Consider the following 22,232-nt stretch of genomic DNA (forward strand, 5'->3'; position numbering starts at 1 on the left):
ACCCAGCGTGCACACACACATTTGAGAAATCCACTTGGTGCATTAGTGTGTCAGTGCTACCAACACAGACGTCCACTTGAGCAGCGAGGTATTTGTTGTGATCCATAGATCATCTCGAATGGGTGTGTTCGCAAATTCCAACGTTCCGAGAGTCACAGCTGTGTACAGCTCGGCGGTACGTCTTGTACGACATTGTTGCAATTATGACAGACGCCTCGCCCCATGATTCACATTGTTTGTTTGCTCATTGCCAGGTCTGAGTATCTGCGACGACCTGGTTTTCCACTCAATGACAGCGCTCTGCTCGGAACGCATCTCCGTTACAGACTGCATTTTGAAGGTTATGTATAGCGCCGCTCATACCGGAACGTCATGGAACCACAGCCGCTGAAGCAGGAGTATTCCAGGACGTCCCACAGAAAATTACGCAGTTTTTCAACCGAAATTGTCCACGGAGGAAGTGTGTTGCATTACTTCTTGATCGACCCTCATATCTGATGAAAGTATTGCAGATTCCAAATCTGAAACAATCTGAATGAGGATAAGCATCAAAGGTGACTCAAAATGGCAATTATGTACCATCTGCCTCAGGAGCTGTAGAGACAGAATGATTCATTGAAGACAAGAAGAATATTGTGAGCAGGCTTTGTGAGGATACTATTGTAATAGCCGGCCGAGGTGGCCGAGCGACTCTAGGCGCTAGTCTGGAACCGCACGTCAAGAACTCAAGAAAATCGAGTTCTCAAAAATATTTTGTAGCGCACATCTGTCTGAAGAGTTTGATATATAAAACATATATGTTCAAGGAAATGTAAGACATGTCTGGTCTTAAGTGTGCCAAAGTGCAGTGCTATGCCTCTACACACAGCATTCTTCCATCACACGTCACTGACAAAACTTATTCTCAGGTTAACTTCATTAACCCTGCCATAATCACCGCATTAGTTGTCCTGCGTTTATTATTCAATAAGGAGTTATTATGTATTCGTAAAATGCGTTTTACGTGCTATTGCAAAGGTTGAATTAAGTGGCTGCTAACCAGGACTGTACAGTAACGTAGCGATATGTTAAAAATTTTGTCAAAATTTAATTTTTTTAGATACACATACCCATTATTCCTGTTAGTCGTTTGTTTCCACTCTGGTAGTCTGAATCTACGCATTTTACTAATAATTATAACAACGCTTATCATTCTCACTCCCAATCAAACACATAAACTGTGACTGTCATTCACCCCTTCCGGTTCATTTGGTTCACCTCGTCCGCTTTTGTCTGCAGGAATCTTTTTTACTTCCATATGCGACAGCGTTTCTCCTGGCAGAGGCTTTATGTATGCTATGCGTGCATTAAAAATCAACTTATGATTTGTCCAGATGATCACAAACCAACAGGACGAACAATCGATAGACCAATGTGTGCTGGATGCTAGGCGCTTTGTGAAATAAGGTTTTCTTCTTCAGGAATGTGAATTCGGCGCCCCCTGAAATTGTCTCCTGGAGCAGATGACCCAGTTTGCCCCCCTCTTGATCCATGCCTGCGTTACCAATATAGTTTTTCACTCTTGTGCTTGTGATTTAACTTAAATCTCTATTCCATAATTGGAACTCATCCACATTAAACTCGCTATTCCATCTTATCACTGTTCACAATCATGTTGTGGTTTCATTGCTAGTCTTCTTCCACACAGAAGTCATGATTTTATGTTAGGTAATCGTACGCATTCACTGTATTCAGGCCCAGATCAAGGGGGGAGGGAGGAGGGGGAGGGGGCAGAGACAGTGCAAACTGCTAACTGCAAGCTGTACACGATCCAGCCACGGTTCAGCATGTATGATGGGCTGTTACGTAAGTCAGTTGTTTTGTGGCTGTGTGTGGTAGCAACAGCAAGCGCAAGGAAGAGGTGTTAAAGAAAACACAAAATCACATGCTGTCTTGGCATGAAGTTGGTAGGGGAATGAACCAACTGGTTTTGGAGTGGTACTAGTGGAAGACAAAGAAGGAAGATGTGGGCCATTAGATAAAAATTATGTACACAGTGCACAACGAGCAGATAAGAACTACAAGCAAGCGCCATTGGAAAGGTTACCAGAAGCAACTAAACATTTTGAAATAAAAGGAATGGATGTCTTGGCATCATTTAAATGGACTGTAGCAGGAAAGCATTTATTTTTATGGCTATTGACCACTCCTCACAGTAAATGGAAATGAATCACCATGAAACTAAGGCAGCACAAACAATGGTCAGTAACAGTCTGCTCAAATGTGATGCATACGAAACAGTAATCATGAACCAAGGGATGAATTTCATGTCGGACTTGATGTAACAACTATGTCATTGAAACGAGTATGTCATTTTCTACAGGTTTGAGAACTAAGAACATATCTGCTGCAGCGGCAACAAGCGGTATAATAGAGCTTGTGCATAATATTAATGGTTAGATGTTGAGTTACTACATAAATTCTCACCATAATGACTGGTATATGTGCTGGCATAAGCTGTCGCCAGCACATCGGGTGGCAAAGAGGATGTAAGAAGATCGATAGAGGCCAAAGACAGACTTGCAAGAAACGTGCCACCAGCGCCCTCTCAGCTGTCAGTATTTAGATCGCCACCACGGACTCGGGAACCAGTCTGACCTTGTCAGTCATCCAGTGAGTCAATGAGTCGATTCATCAATCGCATCCCACTGGGAGTCGTAGTCGCAGTTAGCTCAGCCTCTAGCTCATAGTCAGTACTTAGCGACGTGCATAGCGTACTTGTATTTCACCAGTAGTGAGGCTAACGTGATCTATTATGGAAGAGCTTGTGCCATAACACTTGGATTACCTTAAGTATCTCTTTGTTTATGTTAATAAAGAACCCTATTAATACATGCATGCAGCTGTGTTATAGGAAGAGGATCCCCGCTGCCAAACAACATCCTGTCCTTGCTTCTCATGGTACAAGCCTACAGTGACAACGAGACGACACAAAAACTAGCGACGACTATAATTCAGTGCAGATTTTGCTTCCTTCTCTTGTGATTTAGCTTGCAGGGGTGCTCATTTTTCATTGGTAATGTGTTGTGTTCTTGCATGTATTCTAGGAGAGGAGTCTCAGAACTAATCAAATTTCGCTTTTCATAGGCTTTGTTTCCTATAACGTATTTTTGTAAACCATGGCTACCCCGCCGCCTCTACCCCCTGCCCCTGCGCCTCAACCGAAGACGGCCAGTGTCATGGACTCATGGCACTGCCGCGTGGGGTAGCCGCGCAGTCTAAGGCGCCGTGTCACGGTCCGTGCGGCTCCCCCCGTCGGAGGTTCGTGTCCTCCCTCGGACATGGGTGTGTGTGTTGTCCTTGGCGTAATTTAGTTTAAACTAGATCATGTGGTGTGCAAGCCTAGGGACCGATGATCTCAGCAGACCTTATCACAATTTTGTCATGGCACTAACAAAAGCTTTTCAGCTTCAGAACCAGCAAATTGTTGCTTTTCTGACGACGGTACAACAACTTCTGGCTGCACAAGCCGCATCGGCCGCACAACAACAACTCACCGACCGACAAGCACAACAAGTGCATACCACCATTCCATTAATTTAACGACACCGAAGAGGAATGACTCGAATACCTGACACAGATCCAAGCGCATTGTGAATGTCGTCGAGTTGAAGTACCATAAAGCTATAATACTTTCTTTCAACTGCAGGTCCCCAGTGTTCAGGTTAATACAAAAACTATACCCAACTGCATCCCCCCCCCCTACCCCTCTCCCACTCCCTCCCAGATGAACTCAATTATGACCAAGTAATCGCTGCATTAACTCAGTACTATGATCAGCGAGTTCAAGTAGCTGCAGCCAGATATCAGTTTTCTTGCTTCCAGAAGAAGCCGGAACAGACATACCACCAGTGGTACACAGAATTAAAGTGCATGACTAGGAAGTGTAAATTTAAGTGTAGTTGTGGCACTTTTTACAGTGACTTAATGATTAGGTATGCAATAACATTCAATGACCCCAATAGTAGAATATGGGAACAGATCCTGAAGTACTCTGATCCATCACTTCCTCGAATATTGTAAATCTTAGAGCGGTATGATCTGGGAACCATAGCGGCCGATAAGTTTGACCAGTCCCCAATTTGTTGGGTGGAATCATCCCTTGCTCGCAATCGGCCCAAGCAGCCACAATAGCGAGCGCTTACACAGTCACGCGGACAGCGACGTAGACAGGTAACAGGCGTGTGAACCTAGTGAAGTCTTGCCCTGGATATTTTGCTTCCCATAAAAGACAGGAGTGGCCATCACGTAACGCAACGTGTTACACGTGTGGAAAACAAGGGCACGTCCAAGCTATTTGTTTCCAATGGCACAAAAACGCCAATTTTGCCCGCTCTCAGGAAAAAAACATGCTCGGGCACATGCAGTGAACGTTGTGTTTTCTAAACCTACAACAGATTCAGAGAAAAGTAAGATTAAGGTTGTGCCTCATTCTCGCACTAGTTCTTTGCTACGCCGTTCTAACAAACCATTTGTCTTATTACGAATTGCTGACCGTCGTGAGAAATTTCTTTTAGACACAGGTGCCTTAGTAACTTTGCTTAGTCGTCCAACGTAAGAACAGTCAGGTCACTACACCTTTCTAAATCTAGCAAGAACCTCACTGCTTAGAACGGACAGGAAATTCCAGTGCTTGGACAGTGTAATTTGCCTGCCACTTACAGATCTCACACTACAACACTGAAATTTACTGCGTTGAAATCCAGAGACAGCGAGGACATTTTCGGTTTAGATTCATCCAAGACAATCTACTTTCCATATCAGCTTGTGATCCAAAAGACAATGCTTAAAGAATTTCATGAACTATTTTAAGAAGAAATGGGAAAAGCAAATAATTTTGTAGCACATGTTACATTGGAAGACACTGTGTAACACTTACATCGATTAGTGGCAGGTTTATATTAGGTGACTGTGTATCTATGATTTTGGAATGTGTGTTCTTTGTTAGTTAAGGTCATTGGCTTGTGACAGGAAATTTAAAGTATGATGTATATATGGAAAAAGCTAAATGATGTGTAAAATAATAAAATTTTATAATATGTGTATATTCAGAAGAAAAAAACTTTGTATATTGGAAGCTGGTTCATGCTTTGGGCGTTTGTGTTTGTAATATGTAAAAGACGTAGGGAAGTCCCTCCGCAACGGAAGTGGCTTGGCGCGATGTAAAAGGTGGTTTTGGCGGTCGAACTGGGCGGCTACTTGGTGGGAACAGTACGTAGTTAGTGGTTAGGGAGGCAATTGGAAGCCGCTTTGCAAGGAATTTTGCCTCGGATGTGGATTTGGCTTTTGCATGTTACTCTCGGCAATAAGGAATGGCTCTAACACGTTAAAAATCCATCGCCAAGAAGAAATTTTATAGAGTGAGTACAGTTATCCGCCATGTCGGATGCTACCACAACTTGGCCACTGCTCCACCAACTTCATGCATACAGATACGTATCAGAGCATGGACCAGTTAATTTGTGTGAGTGATTTTAATAATAATGCAAGTGTTATAAACCTGTGTTTAAACTCATTTCTTCCATCCTGATCATGAACCTATGCGGGGTCCTCTCCTAAGTGTTTATAAAACCGAGTATCATGTTTCAAATGAACTAGTGATTTATTCATGTTTGTCAAATTTGTAACGATTAGCAAAAGTTGAAGTTAGTTAGTATTTTGCTAAAGTACTATCAATTTATTGCAAAGTATCGTTTTGCAAAAATTCAGTGCCAGACTATGTAAATGTTACTGTCTAAAATACCTGCTTCATAGGTGATGAAAAAGGCACGTAAGTTAAACTTATTTGAAACATGATTTAGCCTTAAATACTGTCATGAACGATTTACTTGAAGTTAATTGAGCACAGTGTTGAACAGTTTGCCTTGAAACGTAAGAACATAATCTGTTCCAAGCGAAGACAAGAGCCGGCCGGATTGGCCGAGCGGTTCTAGGCGCTCCAGTCTGGAACCGCTTGACCGCTACGGTCGCAGATTCGAATCCTGCCTCGGGCATTGATGTGTGTGATGTCCTTAGGTTAGTTAGGTTTAAGTAGTTCTAAGTTCTAGGGGACTGATGACCTCAGATGTTAAGTCCCATAGTGCCCACACCCATTTGAACCATTTTTTGAAACCAAGAATTAACTTTATTTGGATTAAATTTTGCTACTGAAGTAATCATAGAGCATGACTAGTGACACAATATCATTTTATGGGTCCTCACCATATTCTTCTCATATTAGAAAGGTAATTGGAATATTATTCCTACTAAGGAAATCTGATATATTTCTTTAAATGGGACTATAAACAGTGTAATTGTGATATTATTTGATTGTAGTTCTTTATTTTTTTTTACTGGTTGTTACATGTCAGTTAATTAGAAGCCCCTCCATGTCCAACTTTAGTTCGGTGCTTCCTGTAGTAACATCTCAGTACTGAGTTACGTAATGATCGTGATTGTAGCTGTTATTATTATGAGTTGTGTACAATTTTGGTTTCTATGATTACTGGTTTGTGCATTATTGGTAACTACTGCTACCCACAGCTTAGATTGCCGTGTGTCTCTTTGTATCCTGTGTGCTATTCAAAGTGAATCTTAATGAAAGTCACTACACAACTAATATTCAATTTTATTAAGCATTTATTTGTAAAGTAAAGTGACTAATTGGGCTGGCGACCGTTCAATTTTTCATTCGTATATGAATTTTACTATTTTAATTAACCCCAAAGTACAAGGCTTTTTGGTTTTCTATTAATTGCACTATATTCAAAATTACAGTCCGATATCTTCATTCATTAGGCAAACATGCAGTTAAAATTTCCCAGATCCTCTCAGAGGGTAACATTAGCTTGTGCCACGGCAGGCTAGTGCTATACGTGGCTTTTCCCGTGACAGGACGTAATGTTCGGTGTTAGGGAAGAGTCGCGTACAACGTATAACAAGCTGGTGTTATAAATGCACAGCCTAAGTTTTTTCGAGCGCGCCCTGTTCCAATTGCTTTAAGAGACAAAGTAGCCAGTGAACTGAAAGAATTGCAAGATAATGGTGTTATTGCTCCCATTCAAGCTAGTCAATGGGAAAGTCCACTAGGTTTGTTTCCTAAGCCTTCTGGTCGTATTCGAATTTATGTTGACTTCAAGTCTACAGTCAACCCACAGACAGTAGTTGATAGTTACCCGTTACCTCGTCCTGAGGAACTCGTGGATGGACTTGGTGCACGATGTTACTTGATTTGCGTAATGCCTCCTTGCAAACTCCACTGAATGAAGAATCACAGAAAATGTTCATTGTAAATACACACTTAGGACTGTTAGCCGCGCGGGATTAGCCGAGCGATCTTAGGCGCTGCAGTCATGGACTGTGCTGCTGATCCCGGCGGAGTCCTCCCTTTGGCATGGGTGCGTGTGTTTGTCCTTAGGATAATTTAGGTTAAGTAGTGTGTAAGCTTAGGGACTGATGACCTTAACAGTTAGGTCCCATAAGATTTCACACACATTTGAACATTTTGACTGTTCGGCTTCTGCACCTGCCATTTTTCAAAGCCACATGGAACAACTGGCGGCAAAAGCGCTACTTTTCAAACTACCTTGACGATATTGCCGTCTCAGGTAGTACACCAGAGGAACACATTGCCAATTTCCATACTCTTTTTTCGGGTGTTGCCAGGAGCAGGACCCAAGTGTCGTCTCGAGAAGTGTCAGTTTCTTCAAACTAAACTACAGTACTTACGTGATGTGATAAACAGTCAGTATTAAGCAAAATGACATACTACATTCAGTTCATACCGAATGCTGCACAATCGGGGTTCCATTGCATCGCTTGGCTCGCAAGAATGTACCTTTTGTATGGACTAAAGATTGTGAAGACGCATTTCAGAAACTCAAAAATGCCTTACTCAGTGACAGATGTTTAAAGAATTTTGATCCTGTCAAGCCTATAGTTTTGCAAGTCGACGCTTCTTTCTACGGAATTGGCACTGTGCTTTCAGAAATAATTGGTGCGCTAGATAGACCTATTGCTTTTGCCACAAAGTTGTTAACTCAAACTCATTACAACTATTCACAAACTGAAAAAGAGGCTCTCGCTATTGTGTATGGTGTGGCAAAATTCCATCACTATTTGTATCATCGCAAGTTCTGTTTGGTTACAGATCACGAGCCTTTGCAGTCCTTGTTTCATCCGTCAGAGTCGGTTCCTGCACACACTGCTCAATAATTGCTCCTGTTGGGCTTTGTTGCTTTCGCAGTATCATTATGAACCTGTGTACAGACCAACGGTAAAGCATGGCAATGCAGATGCCCTATCTCGCCTTCCGATTGGCCCAGACTCTGATTTTCATGCATCTGCCGCATCTCGTTGCCAAATCGATGCGCAGGACTCTGAATTGCTGGAATCTTTTCCCCTGAACTACAGAAAAATAGCACAGGCCACGGAAGTAGACCGAGACCTCAAGGTTTTATTGCATTACAATCGCTCGTCTTGGCCCCGTTCACTGAATAGAACTCAGTTGTACGGCAGTATTTTGCACGTTGGCATAATCTTTCAGATCAACAAGATGTGATTCTAGATGAAAATGACACTGGGCAACCGCTTGTGCTTATTCCCAAAGTGTTGGAAATGAATGTATTGCGATTGCTCCACCAAGGACAGTGGGGAACTGTGCGCACTAAACACTTAGCGCGACAGCATTGTACTTGGCGGGGAATGGATGCCCACATTGAACAGGTGACGTCACAGTGTGACACATGTGCGGAGAACCAATCCACTACACCACACACTATCTCAGCTTGGCCTAAGACTCATTCATCATCGCAACAAATGCACATAGACTTTGCAGGACCATTCTGGAACACTAGTTGGCTCATAGTGGAAGACTCTTTTATCAAGTTTCCATTTGCAGTGTCTATGGCTTCTAGTACATCTCGTAGCACCATTCAAGCGTTGTTATCCATATTTTGCGTCGAAGGTTTGCCAGAAGCACTTGTGTCTGGCATTGGACCACAGTTCACTTAACGTGATTTTGAACAGTTTCGTGAATGCAACGGCATTCATAATCTAACAAGTGCTCCATTTCACCCGCAGTCCAACGGAGAAGCAGAACGCTTCGTACGCATTTTCAAACCACAGATGGCCAAGCTTCGCACCTCTCATACACGGGGACAGGCGCTGCAACTCTTTCTCACCTCCTATCGCTCCCACCCACGAGACGGACCATCACCGGAGGAACTTCTGCATAGCCGCTGCCATGGATGATGCTACACTTGCTACACCCACTGCAGGATCCAGCGCCGCGAATGGTCAGCAAGTATAGCTATAGCTTTCAGCCTCGCGATCTTCTTTTCGGGGTTTATGAGAACCGTGAGTGCTGAGAAAGAGGCGTGGTCCATGAACACATTGGCTCTTATATGCATTTAATTGCAGGTCCCGATCATTTGCAGCACCGCCACCACAACTAACTTCGCATATGTCATTTGCCTCTTGATTGGGCTACTTTTCTTCCCCCAGATTCGCGGCTTCACATCACCATGCAGCTTTCGCAGCCGCCTGCTGGGGTGCTTTGGTGGCGCCCCAGGAGGAACAGATGGATGATGCGCCCTAACTCCCTCCGTTCCCGCTAGCCGCCCCCATGGATCTGAACCCACCATCGCCGTTGCCATTGCCGTCATCGCCCCAAGACATGCCCTCAGGCCTGTCCATGTGCCCTGGCAGCAGTTTTCCGGAGGATGTTCTTGTTGCCTCGCAAGCCAGATGGCGGAGTACAGTCGAGAACATGCCGTCCTCCACAGTTGAATCTCCCGGCTCATCTCTACATCCAGCGTTCTGCCTCTCTCCCCATTGTCGTTCGCATCCTCACTACATGACAGTGGTGCGGCATTTTGAGGGGGGGGGTTAGTGGGGGAGGTATGTGCTGGCATACGCTGTCGCCAGCACAGCGGGCATCGAAGAGATTGCGAGAAGGTTGATAGAGGCCAAAGACAGACTCGCAAGAAATGCGCTACCAACGCCCTCTCGGCTGCCAGTATTTAGATTGCCACAGCGGACTGGAGGGCCAATCTAACCCAGTCAGTCATCCAGTGAGTCAACGAGTTGAGTCATCAGTTGCAGTCCAGTTGCAGTCCACAGTTAGCTCAGCCTCTATCTCAGAGTTAGTCAGTACCCAGCTACCAGAGTAGTGTGCATAGCGTACTTGTACTTCCCCAGCAGTGAGGCTAATGTGGGCTATTATCGAAGATATTGTACCACAACACCTAGACTATCTTAAGTTGAATATCTCTTTGTTTGTTAGTAAGAAACCCTATCAGTACATGTTTGTAGTTGTGTTACAGATAGAAGATACTGTCCACCCAACAACATCCTCTCCTCACTTCCCGTGGCCCAAGCCTGCAGCGAAAAAATGGTTCAGATGGCTCTGAGCACTATGGGACTTAACATCTCAGGTCATCAGTTCCTTAGAACTTAGAACTACTTAAACCTAACTAACCTAAGGACATCACACATATCCATGCCCGAGACAGGATTCGCACCTGCGACTGTAGCGGCCGTGCGTTCCAGACCGAAGCGCCTAGAACCGCTCGGCCACATCAGCCGGCCCTACAGTGACAACGAGAAGACACAAAAGTATATCTACCTGTCATTTGTTGTAGCAGCATACTACTCAAAAGTTCACATTACTACTGTGCTATCCTCTAATGAGGTGGTCTGTGGGAGGGAGGTCAGACCAGAAATTGACAAGAACAGGGAATCAGTTCGAAATTTCAGCAACACACTCTCAGAAGTATGAGGAAATGTGGAATGGGGAAATACCAAGGAATTTCAATTTCTAGAGTTTGTAGGAAAATGCACAGGGAAATTACAGCAGAATAGAGTATGACAGTGGATAATGCTATCAAACTCATATACCCAAAAAGGTAAAGCAAAACAGTTTATTACTAGCAAAAATGTTTATTACGATATACCAGTGACTGCAGAAAGTAATAGAGAGCTGCCTACCCATATGACTCTCCTCCTTGGCGTTCCAGATACTAGTAGACTGAATAATCGTGCAGATGGTACACAGTGTAGTAGTAGAAAGTAAAAAATTGTTGTGTGCGTGTAAACTGCTGTGTGAGTGTTAGTAAGGGATACGTTGTCTAGTATTTAAGATTCTATAAAACGTTATAAAAAAAGCACTTCCTCTTCAGGCCACGAGTGGCCTACCGGGACCATCCGACCGCCGTGTCATCCTCCATGGAGGATGCGGATAGGAGGGGCGTGGGGTCAGCACACCGCTCTCCTGGTCGTTATGATGGTATTCTTGACTGAAACCGGTCGAGTAGCTCCTCAATTGGCATCACGAAAACGGCAACAGCGCATGGCGGCCTGTATGGTCACCCATCCAAGTGCCGGCCACGCCTGACAGCGCTTAACTTCGGTGATCTCACCGGAACCGGTGTATCCACTGCGGCAAGGCCGTTGTCATAAAATGTTATAGAGAAGGGGAATACGCCATTGACTGATTCATGTGGGGTGTTAAACAATACATAAAGAGTTACTGTGGTGGTAAGACTAACGAGAGGCAATGTTAGCAGTTGTATATTATTCTAAGTGATTTCATGAGGAACTAATCGAATGTTAATCAAATGAATAGAAGGTCTGACCTGTTAGTCATATGTGAAGATTTCGGATAAGTTATTGAGCATAAGTAAAGGAGAAACCAGAGGGCTAAAGCTGATAGGTAAATTTAAAGTCCCTGAATGTAGCACTTAAGAAGAAAACTGTAGGTTATATTGTTGCCCATGTATGCTTAGTTCATTTGCAGACCAATCCAGGGTAGAGACACAGGGGCTGAGTCTCTCGAAGGAGAGGGGTACTGTAGCCCCATCACTAGTTTTCGGGTGCTACTGTGGAAAATGGCAGTTCAACCACAGCAACTGAATAAGCAATATGTATCCAATGGGCGCCAGGGCGTGGGAATGCCTGTGGCAGCACATTGTGAAGCGAACCAAGCCCAGCAGTGCAATTCTGTCGATGCAATAGAAAGACAGGCCTTTTGCAGAACAGGTCGGGTAGTTTCTACTCAAGTGAGTACCTTGCTACTCTGTACGTCGCCAGGAACTGTATATTGGCACAACAAATGACCATCTAACCAGGATGAATACATGTAATTCTAACAGGCACTTGTAATGTGATACAACCTGCTACAACAAGAGGATTGCTCCAATGACTGATTGGATCAGCAAGTAGCCACCTCGAGTTTGGGCCTTTGCCATTTCCAGCCCATCTTCAGGCTCTAAGTCCTTCTACCTAGAATTGGCGCCTTTCTGCTGGTATGCTGCCTCCATGCTTAATCCAACAGCAGTCTGCTCTGGCAGGCAGCACATGATGATCAGGGTGTTACAGCCACTCCCCCCCCCCTCTATGCTGGTGCATATGTCCTAGTTCCATGTGCTTACGCTCACAGGGGTGAGTTCCAGCCCCAGAGGCTGCCATTCCCTGCAAGAACTCACACCGACTTCTACACTACTGACATCTACCTCAAGCAGCTAAGGCACATGTAGCTGGGGCACAGTCTGCTAAGCAGGCTCCGGGGACTCAGCATCCCTCAGCACTGATGTCTCATTGAAATTGTTCTGCACTAACAATCTAAGAACAACTCTTCGATAATCCTGAACATGGAATAAACAAACACATACAAAGCAGACGTCATTACTTTGGTACTGGATCCACATCACCATTACAACCTCACATGTCATATTGATGATTGTGCTCTAAGGACTACAGCTTGACATCTGACAGCAGCTGATATAATGTTGTCTAAGGTGCCCATACATCTAAAGACTCTGGAACTGTCCACAGCAAATGTAAGATGCACATTACACACGTTGCAGGTATGCCAGACTTAATTGATGTATTGTATATCACATAATCAGAGTTCAAACACTACTTAAGTGTTAGTTGATGTATTGTATATCACATAATCAGTGATCAAACACTACTTAACTGCATATGAAGAGATGTAATGAAATATTTTATATTGTACTTTAAAAATAATATATGAAATATATACAAACTACACACTGATGCTGATCCATTCCCAGTGTAACGATTGATTATGGGACTTATATCATATATGCAAAGAAAAATAATTTGATAATTACAATTTGTGATATGTGATATCGTACATTAAGTAGGAATATTGCAGGGTAAGGTGAAATTTATCAGGGACAAACTTTCAGTGACCTCTTTTTATTAAATTTGTTGTCCCATTTAAATCAAGAGCAAACTGTAAAAAAGCTTTGAGAGTTTAAAGCAGGAACTGAAACCCTGATCTCAATGAAGCGTTTTACCTGGAAGCGTAAAGAACTGAGTAAGGCTTTGGTGCTGAATTGTTTCAAAATCTGGAGGAAAATGAATACGGAACAATTTCTCTTACTGGCAGAAAACATAGTCACTTTTAAAGAAGCTGCAAGACATCTGAACGAAACGTAGTTCCTATGAGTTGGTGGCTTCAGAAGAGCAAAACCTACTTTTTGGGGCCATACAGATCACAGAGCATTAACTACTGCACAGCAAGACGTTCTCAGTTTCTCAATCAAGTAGTGGACTGAGAAGCTCCAGCCCTACTTGTGGGCCCAGGAAACTGATTTTAGAGCATTAAATTTTTTAAATGGTTTTCAACTATTTCATTGCTCCATTTGTCAAACAGAATTTGCATTTCTAATATGTGAAAGGGATAGAAAATATAGTGTCATATGCCTTGTCTAGGTTACCAGTAGGCAACTTACCCACCAATGATGTTAGCTATAGGGATAGATGTTTGAAAATGGTCGATACTAAAGGAGACAGATTTGCGAGAGACATCAATAAAATCTATGAGAATATGAAAATGGAAGAAAGTGTGTATTTAATTTCGAAAATACTAAAGGAAAACTCACTTAGGAAAGCAAATAGTAAAGATTATATCTTAAAATATGATGTGCTATTCAAAAGTACTGATGAAACTATAAACAACTGAGAGTGTGTTGGATCAACACACAGATCATTGGCTATGTTAGCTTATGTTATGATCAGAAGGGGACAAGGAATTCTGAACAAAAAATTATAGAGTTTATTTTATTGGTGAGGTCAGGAAGGCTCAAGATTAAGTAAGAATCTGTGACAGATGTCAGGAGGCTAAAGTTAGCAATAAGACAGTTTGTTTGCCTGTGAAAACTGTGAAGTCAACAGATGTTTTGAATTTACTACCAACAGACCATGATGAGCTTTTACCAAAATTCAAAGGGGAGGATAGTTCCATGTATGTAGGGTCAGTAGGAAAGCTTTGTTGAGAGAACTGTGGTAGAGAATTTTGAGTGACACGTTATCCACATAAGGGGTAAACTAATGTCAAGAGAATCTGATAACAGCCTACAGTCGAAATCTAAAACGAGAAGGAAGGGTATGGCAACACCTGGAGTAAACTGATATATATTTTATTATTTGATTGTACCATTAATCCCATTCAGATCTGACTCTGTTAAGTAAACAGTTATCCTACGAAACACAGACGTCATTTAAAATTTGTAGGGAATATGCGATACCTACAGAATAGTGTCAAACATATGTGACCCAAATATAGATACGAAGTTAGAGCATGACCTGGGATAACTGAAGAAGTCATGGGAAAATAAGATTTCAAGTGGAAGAAGGAGACGTTAAGAGTGCTGTATTACACATGGGGGACTTGGTAGTACAAAACGCAAAGCGATAAATTTAGGCATTTCAAAATTTTTCAACATGTTAATGGGTCCTTCAAGATCGCCAGTATTCGAAACCCAAATGCGTACGACCTTGTGTACCCAAAACAAACAGAAATATTACCAACAGTTCCCAACTGTGTGCCAGCTTTTATGGTCAAAACCGTGTTTCTAAACAACCCAGTCATGTGTCATAGTCCAGTTAAAGTTTGAATCCGCCAGTAACTTTCCTCTCTTTTTTTTTTTTTTGATACCCCGTGGTAGATTGTTTCCCATTTATGTCAAAGACCCACAGTCGAATAAACACATCATATGTTCCACTGCATAGTTAGAGACTTTGAGCATCAAGAATGGTTCAAAACGTGACCTGACACTCTCCAGATAAGCATAAGTTATGGTTATGTTCAGGAAGTGTTGAACAATTCAGCAAAATATTTCTCCAGTGTTTCATAATTTCAGACGACATTCTTGTATAGGTCATGCTTCGAAAGAGTCCTTACTGAAGTGAAATGACGTGGATTTTTTCTTTGCGCAGGTGGTGGCTGTGCCGGCGGTGATGGGCTGGGTTCTCTGCCCGCTGCTGTCCAGCAGCGTCAAGATGACCGACCAGGACCAGCAAGAGGCTCGTAGGCAGCTGCCGATGCCGGTCTGGTTGCCATTCGACATCAACAAGTCGCCCACATATGAGTTCCTGTATGTTGCGCAATCTATTTGTTCCTTGGTTACATCTCAGTCCTGCCTCAGCGTAGACATATTCTTTGTTTATATGATGTTGATGGCTGCAGCCGAGTTTGAAGTTCTGAATGACAACGTTTCTGCCATGGAATACACTAACTTGAAAACAGCAAGAACCGAACCTGAGGAATTTATTTCCAGATATAAAAAAAGTGGTGGAAATTTGGCACTGCCTCAAAATGGCCAGGACCTTGGTGAAGAGACATACATAGAGAACGCTAAACACACCTGGCTTCATCAACAATTGCTGAAGAATGTGCTACACCATCAGAAGATCGTAAGGTTAGCATTGCAAAAATCATGGATAGCGCATGCTACAGAAGTTTCGCTGCCTTTTCTTTTCTCTTCAAGCTGCCCATGTTTTTGTCAGGACCTAAACAGGAATAATAACTGCATTTTAGTTCCTTTTTTTACTCTGTAAATGACTCTGAGATTAATTAATAACCTGTATAAACGTCTGTGTCATGCTTTGGCTTGAGGAACATGAGCACTTCAGTGACATTTACAGACTGAGGTGATGAAAGTCATGACATACCTCGTAATACCGTGTCGGAGCTTCTTCTTCCCGGCGTAGTGCAGCAAGTTGACTTGGCAGGAATTCAACAAACCGCTAGAAGTTCCCTGCAGAAATATTAAGTCATGCTGCCTCTAGAGCCGTCCATAATTGCGAAGGTCTTGGCTGTGCATGATTTTGTGCACGAACTGATCTTTCGATTATGTCTCATACATGATGGATGGGACTTACGTCGAGCTACCTGGGTGGCAAAATCATTCACTCGAATTGTCCAGAATGTTCTTCGAACCAAACGCAAACAACTGTAGCCCGCTGACATTGCGCATTGCCATTCACAAAAATTCCAAGGTTGTTCGGGAACATGAAGTCCAAGAATGGCTGCAAATGGTATCCAAGTAGCCGAACATAGCCGCTTCCAGCCAATGATATATGCAAACACAGCCCACAGCATTATGCAGACACCAACAGCTTGCACAGTGTCTCGTTGACAGCCTCTGTGTTGGGAAATATCACTATCCTCTCGTCGTTTCGCGTGTTTTATTTTTGTTGTTACAGATTGGGTTCGTCTTTCGTTTGTTTTAGTAGAGGTGGAAGAGTCTGCTATCGCTCTGTGAGTGTTTATATTTTCCAGCTAGTGAGAGCTAGTTCAAGTGGTTGAAATGGCTCTAAGCACTATGAGACTTAACATCTGAGGTCGTCAGTCCCCTAGACTTAGAAACACTTAAATCTAACTAAGATAAGGACATCACACACATCCATGCCCGAGGCAGGATTCGAACCTGCGACCGTTGATGCAGCGTGGTTCTGGAGTGAAGCGCCAGAACCGCTCGGCCATAGTGGCCGGTGGAAAGGTTATTGTGTGTATGTGTATGTGTGTGTGTGTGTGTGTGTGTGTGTGTGTGTGTGTGTGTGTGTGTGTTTGTGTGTTTGTTAGAGAGAGAGAGAGTACATTTCTTTTTTACTAACATTTTGTAGCTATTGTGTGTGTAAGTTATTGCTTTACTATCGTGTAGTGGTGGATGATCTAGAGTGGGGATAATTCTTACTTCGTGATATTATTTTGTGGTATCAATGGGCGTTGTTATATCTCAAAAATATGTTTTATTAGCTTAAATAGCGTCTAGCGTTTGTCTGGTCATTTATTATGTGTTTCTTCTAAGTTATTGCTTTTTGTATTCCAGAGTTTTCTCGTAGATTTAGGAGACGTTTCTTGTTTCTGAATCTGACTATTTTCATGTCGTTTTCTATTGTGCTGGGGTAGGGGATTTCTTGCCGGAAGTGTTCTGTAAATGTTGGGTGGCTGGTGTCATATTTACATGCTCTTTTGTGTTCCTTACATTTTATTTTAAAAGTTCTGTTTGTATGTAGTAGGTATAGAGTATCACAGCTGTTACAGTGGAGTTGGTAAATGCCAAACATTTTAGCAACCTTTATGTCATTACCGAAGTTCCTAAGGAAATAAGAGTTTATGGCTTTAGGTAGGTTTCATTCTTTACGATTTATTAGAGTAATTTAGTAGCGAAATATGCGTATGCAGTGTGCATGGCTCATTCTTGAAAGTCCAATTCAGTCCTTAGCAGCCGCTTAATTTGTCCCTTGCAGGGTCCAGAAATTGCTTAGAGGGAAGATTTATTCGCTTTTGTGAGGTTCGCCGTCCCATAGTGCTCAGAGTCATTCGAACCATTGAACCTCCCACCTTGTTGCTATATTTTTGGCGTCCCTTCCTGTTAAGCGTGTATAGGTTTTTTGTGTGTCTCTCACCACGAACATAGTGTTATCTTTGTGATTAGTGCTGTAATGCTGAATATGTCTTGGTATCTCCAATGATGATTAGTAGTGGGGCTGTGTTACTCTGAGCACTGACTGTGTTATAGCTAGTTTTCCCCCTTCACCCATCCCCATACGATGTCATCAATAACATCTTCCTCCACCACTCCCCCTTTTCAGATGTCATAGGCCAGTTGCCTTAACTATAAAATGGTGGAAAATAAAAAAATGGCTGGATATTCAAAATAACACCATTATACTGGAGATTTCTAACCCACTGGTATGTTATTGCAGTTTAGAGTCCTGTAGGACTTGGGAGTACAGTTGCAAACATATGACTTCAATATGGCTGACTTTGGATTATGAAAACAGCTCTATGTCACAATTCCAGAAGTTGTCAGATGATAGGCCTGGAGATACGAGCACAGCTCTGTGACATTGCAATCCATGATAGCTGATGTGGAGATACGAGCATAGGCTGTACATTTCCACATGGTGGGCCTGGACATAAGAGCACAATCTGCATGCTGACAGATTACCGAGCTCATTGACAAAGCCTGCATAATTGCCAGCTCAAAAAAAAAAAATGGTTCAAATGGTTCTGAGCACTATGGGACTCAACTGCTGAGGTCATTAGTCCCCTAGAACTTAGAACTAGTTAAACCTAACTAACCTAAGGACATCACAAACATCCATGCCCGAGGCAGGATTCGAACTTGCGACCGTAGCGGTCTTGCGGTTCCAGACTGCAGCGCCTTTAACCGCACGGCCACTTCGGCCGGCTGCCAGCTCACTTGTGTTTAGCATATAATCAAGTCCTAAATGTTAAAAGGCGGAAAATTTAAAAAAAAAAAAACTTTCGTTACCCCAACTCCTATGATTTTGCAATTAAAATGTTTCTAGCCCAGCTTTACTAAGTTTGAACAACTTCCGTCCACGCTTCTGATATAAGATTCAAACCAATTCTCTCTCTCCCCCCCCCCCCCCCCCCCCCAAATTTGTAATGTTTTAACAGTTGCCACTCTAAGAGCTGTGCTCAAATCATTGATGGGAGATTGGGTACCTGCCACTCCTTTATTGAAATATCTTCATATCAGAGAGGGATTCTGCAACCATCTCCATTCATGTGCCGTCACCACTCAGCAACAGTGTCCAATGCAACCCAGGTCCTAAATGGCACCAAGTCCCATTTGCTGTTCCCGTCACCAGAAAGTTGGAACTGTGAGCACTGAGTCCCACCCACCAACTGGTGAAAGCTCCGCCCACATTTACACTGAATGCACACTGCTGATTTGACTGCCTAACACAAAGTGCAGGATAGTAGGTCCGATTCCCACTACTAGTATTCTGTTTGTGATAGCACGACAGTAAATTAAAATGTCCGCCCCTATAGATGAGTGGTCGGCGCGGTGGTCTGTCACGCCAAGAGGCCCGAGTTCGATTCCCAGGTCGGTCGGAGATTTTCTCCGCCCAGGGACTGTGTGTTGTGTTGTCGACATTATCATTTCATCATCATCAGCGGAAGGCATCGCTACCCGGGCTAGAATCTTTTGCTGACCGATATGTCATCGCCTACAAGACTTGGCGCTGTGGAATAGACCCGAAGACGCTAAATAGACCTAGTTTTGTTTATAGTAATATGCCTTTTACTCTGTATACCCGCTCATCTAGAAAAGTTTCTAATGATGAGAACATACATGTATGGATGAAAGGATTTGGTGTACTTGCTGAGAATGTAACTGTAACTGGTGATATTACTTTCTATTACAATTATTAATAAAGTGTTATCCTTGACTCCTGTAACCGGGGGCGTCAGCCGAGAACCGCTAGCTGTACATCTGGTAATCGGGGACTCAAGGATGCAACAATATGAAAAAATTAGCACTGCATAGTGCCGCACTGCCCGCTGCGCGCCTAGCCGGCTGGTTACGCAACCCGCTTGACTCGGCGGGTACGCGCGCTCATAGTATGACCGGAGCGCGCGTGCGCTATATCTCTCTCCCGCTGGTGCGCTCAGAGTCTAAGTCCGTCATCAGCGCGTTACTGGAATCACTTCCCTAGACACTCATGCGGTGGACCTCTCTGACAACGCTTCCCCCATGACCAGACACAAAGTTTCTTTTTAAATTAAAATGAGGGGAAATTTGAAAATTCCAAAAGTGCACTTACACTTCAACCAATATTGGAAAATGGTGGCAAAACAAAATTTTACTGAGTTTAAAATGAACAAAAGCCACACAGACATTACATATCACCGACTCCTTTTTTCTTCTGAGGGAAGACTCTATAGTGACTGAGGACAGAAAGAAAACGTTTTTATGTTTATAAAATTCACCACAAAAAGTTTATCTGTGGAAGGGGTGGCAGCTATTGAAACAGGCAGCAGGCTGGTGCTGCCGAGCAGTTCTCGGCGCTTCAGTCTGGAACCGCGTGACCGCTACGGTCGCAGGTTCGAATCTTGCCTCGGGCATGGATATGTGTGATGTCCTTAGGTTAGTTAGGTTTAGGTAGTTCTAAGTTCTAGGGGACTGATGACCTCAGATGTTAAGTCCCATAGTGCTCAGAGCCATGTGAACCAAACAGGCAGCAACATGCTTTGTTCATAGCTAACTTCCATCTTTCTAAAAAAAAAAAAAAAAAAAAAAAAACCATGTCAATCTGATATACATCCATGGCATATCAGGCACACTGAGTACGAAATGTGTGACAAGTCGATACATAACCATCAAAAATGGTACAAATACAGATATGTAAGAGAGTGGGATTTTGACGAGAAAAGTACACAAGATTATTTCTAGATGAAGCAACTCAGCTACCTTCATCAACAGAGTACATCACCATATGGTGAAGAGATGCTGCATAGCGATCCAATGGCATATACTGTAGCACACGATCCATTCATAAACACATTCTGTATGAACAGGAGTTGCGCAAAAATACGGAAACATCACTAGAAATGCATTTCTGGATCTAAATGCAGATGCTAGCCAGACCTGATGATTGTGCTATTGTATTTAACAATGGGTGGTACCTGTGCAATTTCTTCAATAGGTTGAAAGGGGCAGTCATGGTCAGAACAGTGTTCTGTGTAGGTTTGAGTGCATTATGTCGAAACTGAGTGAATTCAAACGTGGGAAAATTCTTGGTGCTCATATGTCGGTTGCTTCCATAACAAAGGCGTCTGAAGCGTTTGGTGTTTCAAAAAGCACTGTATCAAAGAGATATCCAACATATAGGGAAAGAGGAGAAACATCATTCGCTAAGTCAAACCACAACGAAAGTATGTGTTAAGTGATCTGACAGTTGAATGTGACAAAAAAAGAGGGCAACAGCTGCAAAAGTCAATGCAGAAGTAAATGTCGCACTCACGATCTTGTCATCAGCAAAACTACACGAAGGATACTGCACAAGGGAAATGCAGTCCGAGCTGGAATTCCAAAACCACCTATCAGTGATGCAAATGCCCATAGCAGAAAAATATGCTGCCAAAGCCATTCAATCTGGGCTCTGGAGCAATGGAACAAAGTCATTTGGTCTGAGGAGTCTTCTTTCACATCGTTTCTCACTTCAGGCGAAGTTTACGTCTCAATAGTAAAACTTTACCGGGGCTCCATGATGATCTGGCAGCCATATCATGGTATCCCATGGTTTTCATGGTTGTTCTGCAAGGTCAAAACTCGGCGAACTATTGGCTTTGCATAGGGCAACTGTAAACCTGGTGTTCGATATAATGACATTTAAGTAATCCCATCAGCCTCCGAATGTTGCCAATTATGTCAGAATTCAGTACAGATAACTACAATGTTCTTCTCTCAAATCCTAACAGAGTTGCTGGATTACTACACACTGACAGAAAAAAAAATTACTACACCAAGAAGAAGTTCGAATGGAAAAACTGATAGAAGCTGACCTCGGGGAAGATCAGTTTGGATTCCGTAGAAATGTTGGAACACGTGAGGCAATACTGACCTTACAACTTATCTTAGAATAAAGATTAAGGAAAGGCAAACCTACGTTTCTAGCATTTGTAGACTTGGAGAAAGCTTTTGACAATGTTGATTGGAATACTCTCTTTCAAATTCTGAAGGTGGCAGGGGTAAAATACAGGGAGCGAAAAGCTATTTACAATTTGTACAGAAACCAGATGGCAGTTATAAGAGTCGAGGGACATCAGAGGAAGCAGTGGTTGGGAAGGGAGTGAGACAGGGTTGTAGCCTCTCCCCGATGTTATTCAATCTCTATATTGAGCAAGCATTGAAGGAAACAAAAGAAATATTCGGAGTAGGTATTAAATTCCATGGAGACGAAATAAAAACTTTGAGGCTCGCCGATGACATTGTAATTCTGTCAGAGACAGCAAAGGACTTGGAAGAGCAGTTGAACGGAATGGACAGTGTCTTGAAAGGAGGGTATAAGATGAACACCAACAAAAGCAAAACGAGAATATTGGAATGTAGTCGAATTAAGTCGGGTGATGCTGAGGT

At 42.9% G+C, this 22,232-nt stretch overlaps 1 protein-coding gene and 1 long non-coding RNA gene across 2 annotated transcripts in view; both read left to right on the forward strand.

The window, feature by feature from the left end:
• LOC126412900 (uncharacterized) overlaps positions 1-15,362 on the forward strand; it is a 79,941-nt gene extending 64,579 nt beyond the window's left edge. The window contains exon 4 of the mRNA XM_050082823.1: positions 15,268-15,362. Coding sequence (XP_049938780.1) covers positions 15,268-15,362 — 95 coding nt within the window. The remainder of the gene's footprint in view (positions 1-15,267) is intronic.
• A 251-nt stretch (positions 15,363-15,613) lies between these two features.
• Positions 15,614-22,232, forward strand: part of LOC126457845 (uncharacterized) — an 85,375-nt gene continuing 78,756 nt past the window's right edge. Inside the window, exon 1 of the long non-coding RNA XR_007585534.1 lies at positions 15,614-15,749. This is a non-coding gene — a long non-coding RNA (uncharacterized LOC126457845). The remainder of the gene's footprint in view (positions 15,750-22,232) is intronic.

Source organism: Schistocerca serialis, chromosome 1 (assembly GCF_023864345.2).
Source record: "Schistocerca serialis cubense isolate TAMUIC-IGC-003099 chromosome 1, iqSchSeri2.2, whole genome shotgun sequence".
NCBI classification, from domain to species: domain Eukaryota; kingdom Metazoa; phylum Arthropoda; class Insecta; order Orthoptera; family Acrididae; genus Schistocerca; species Schistocerca serialis.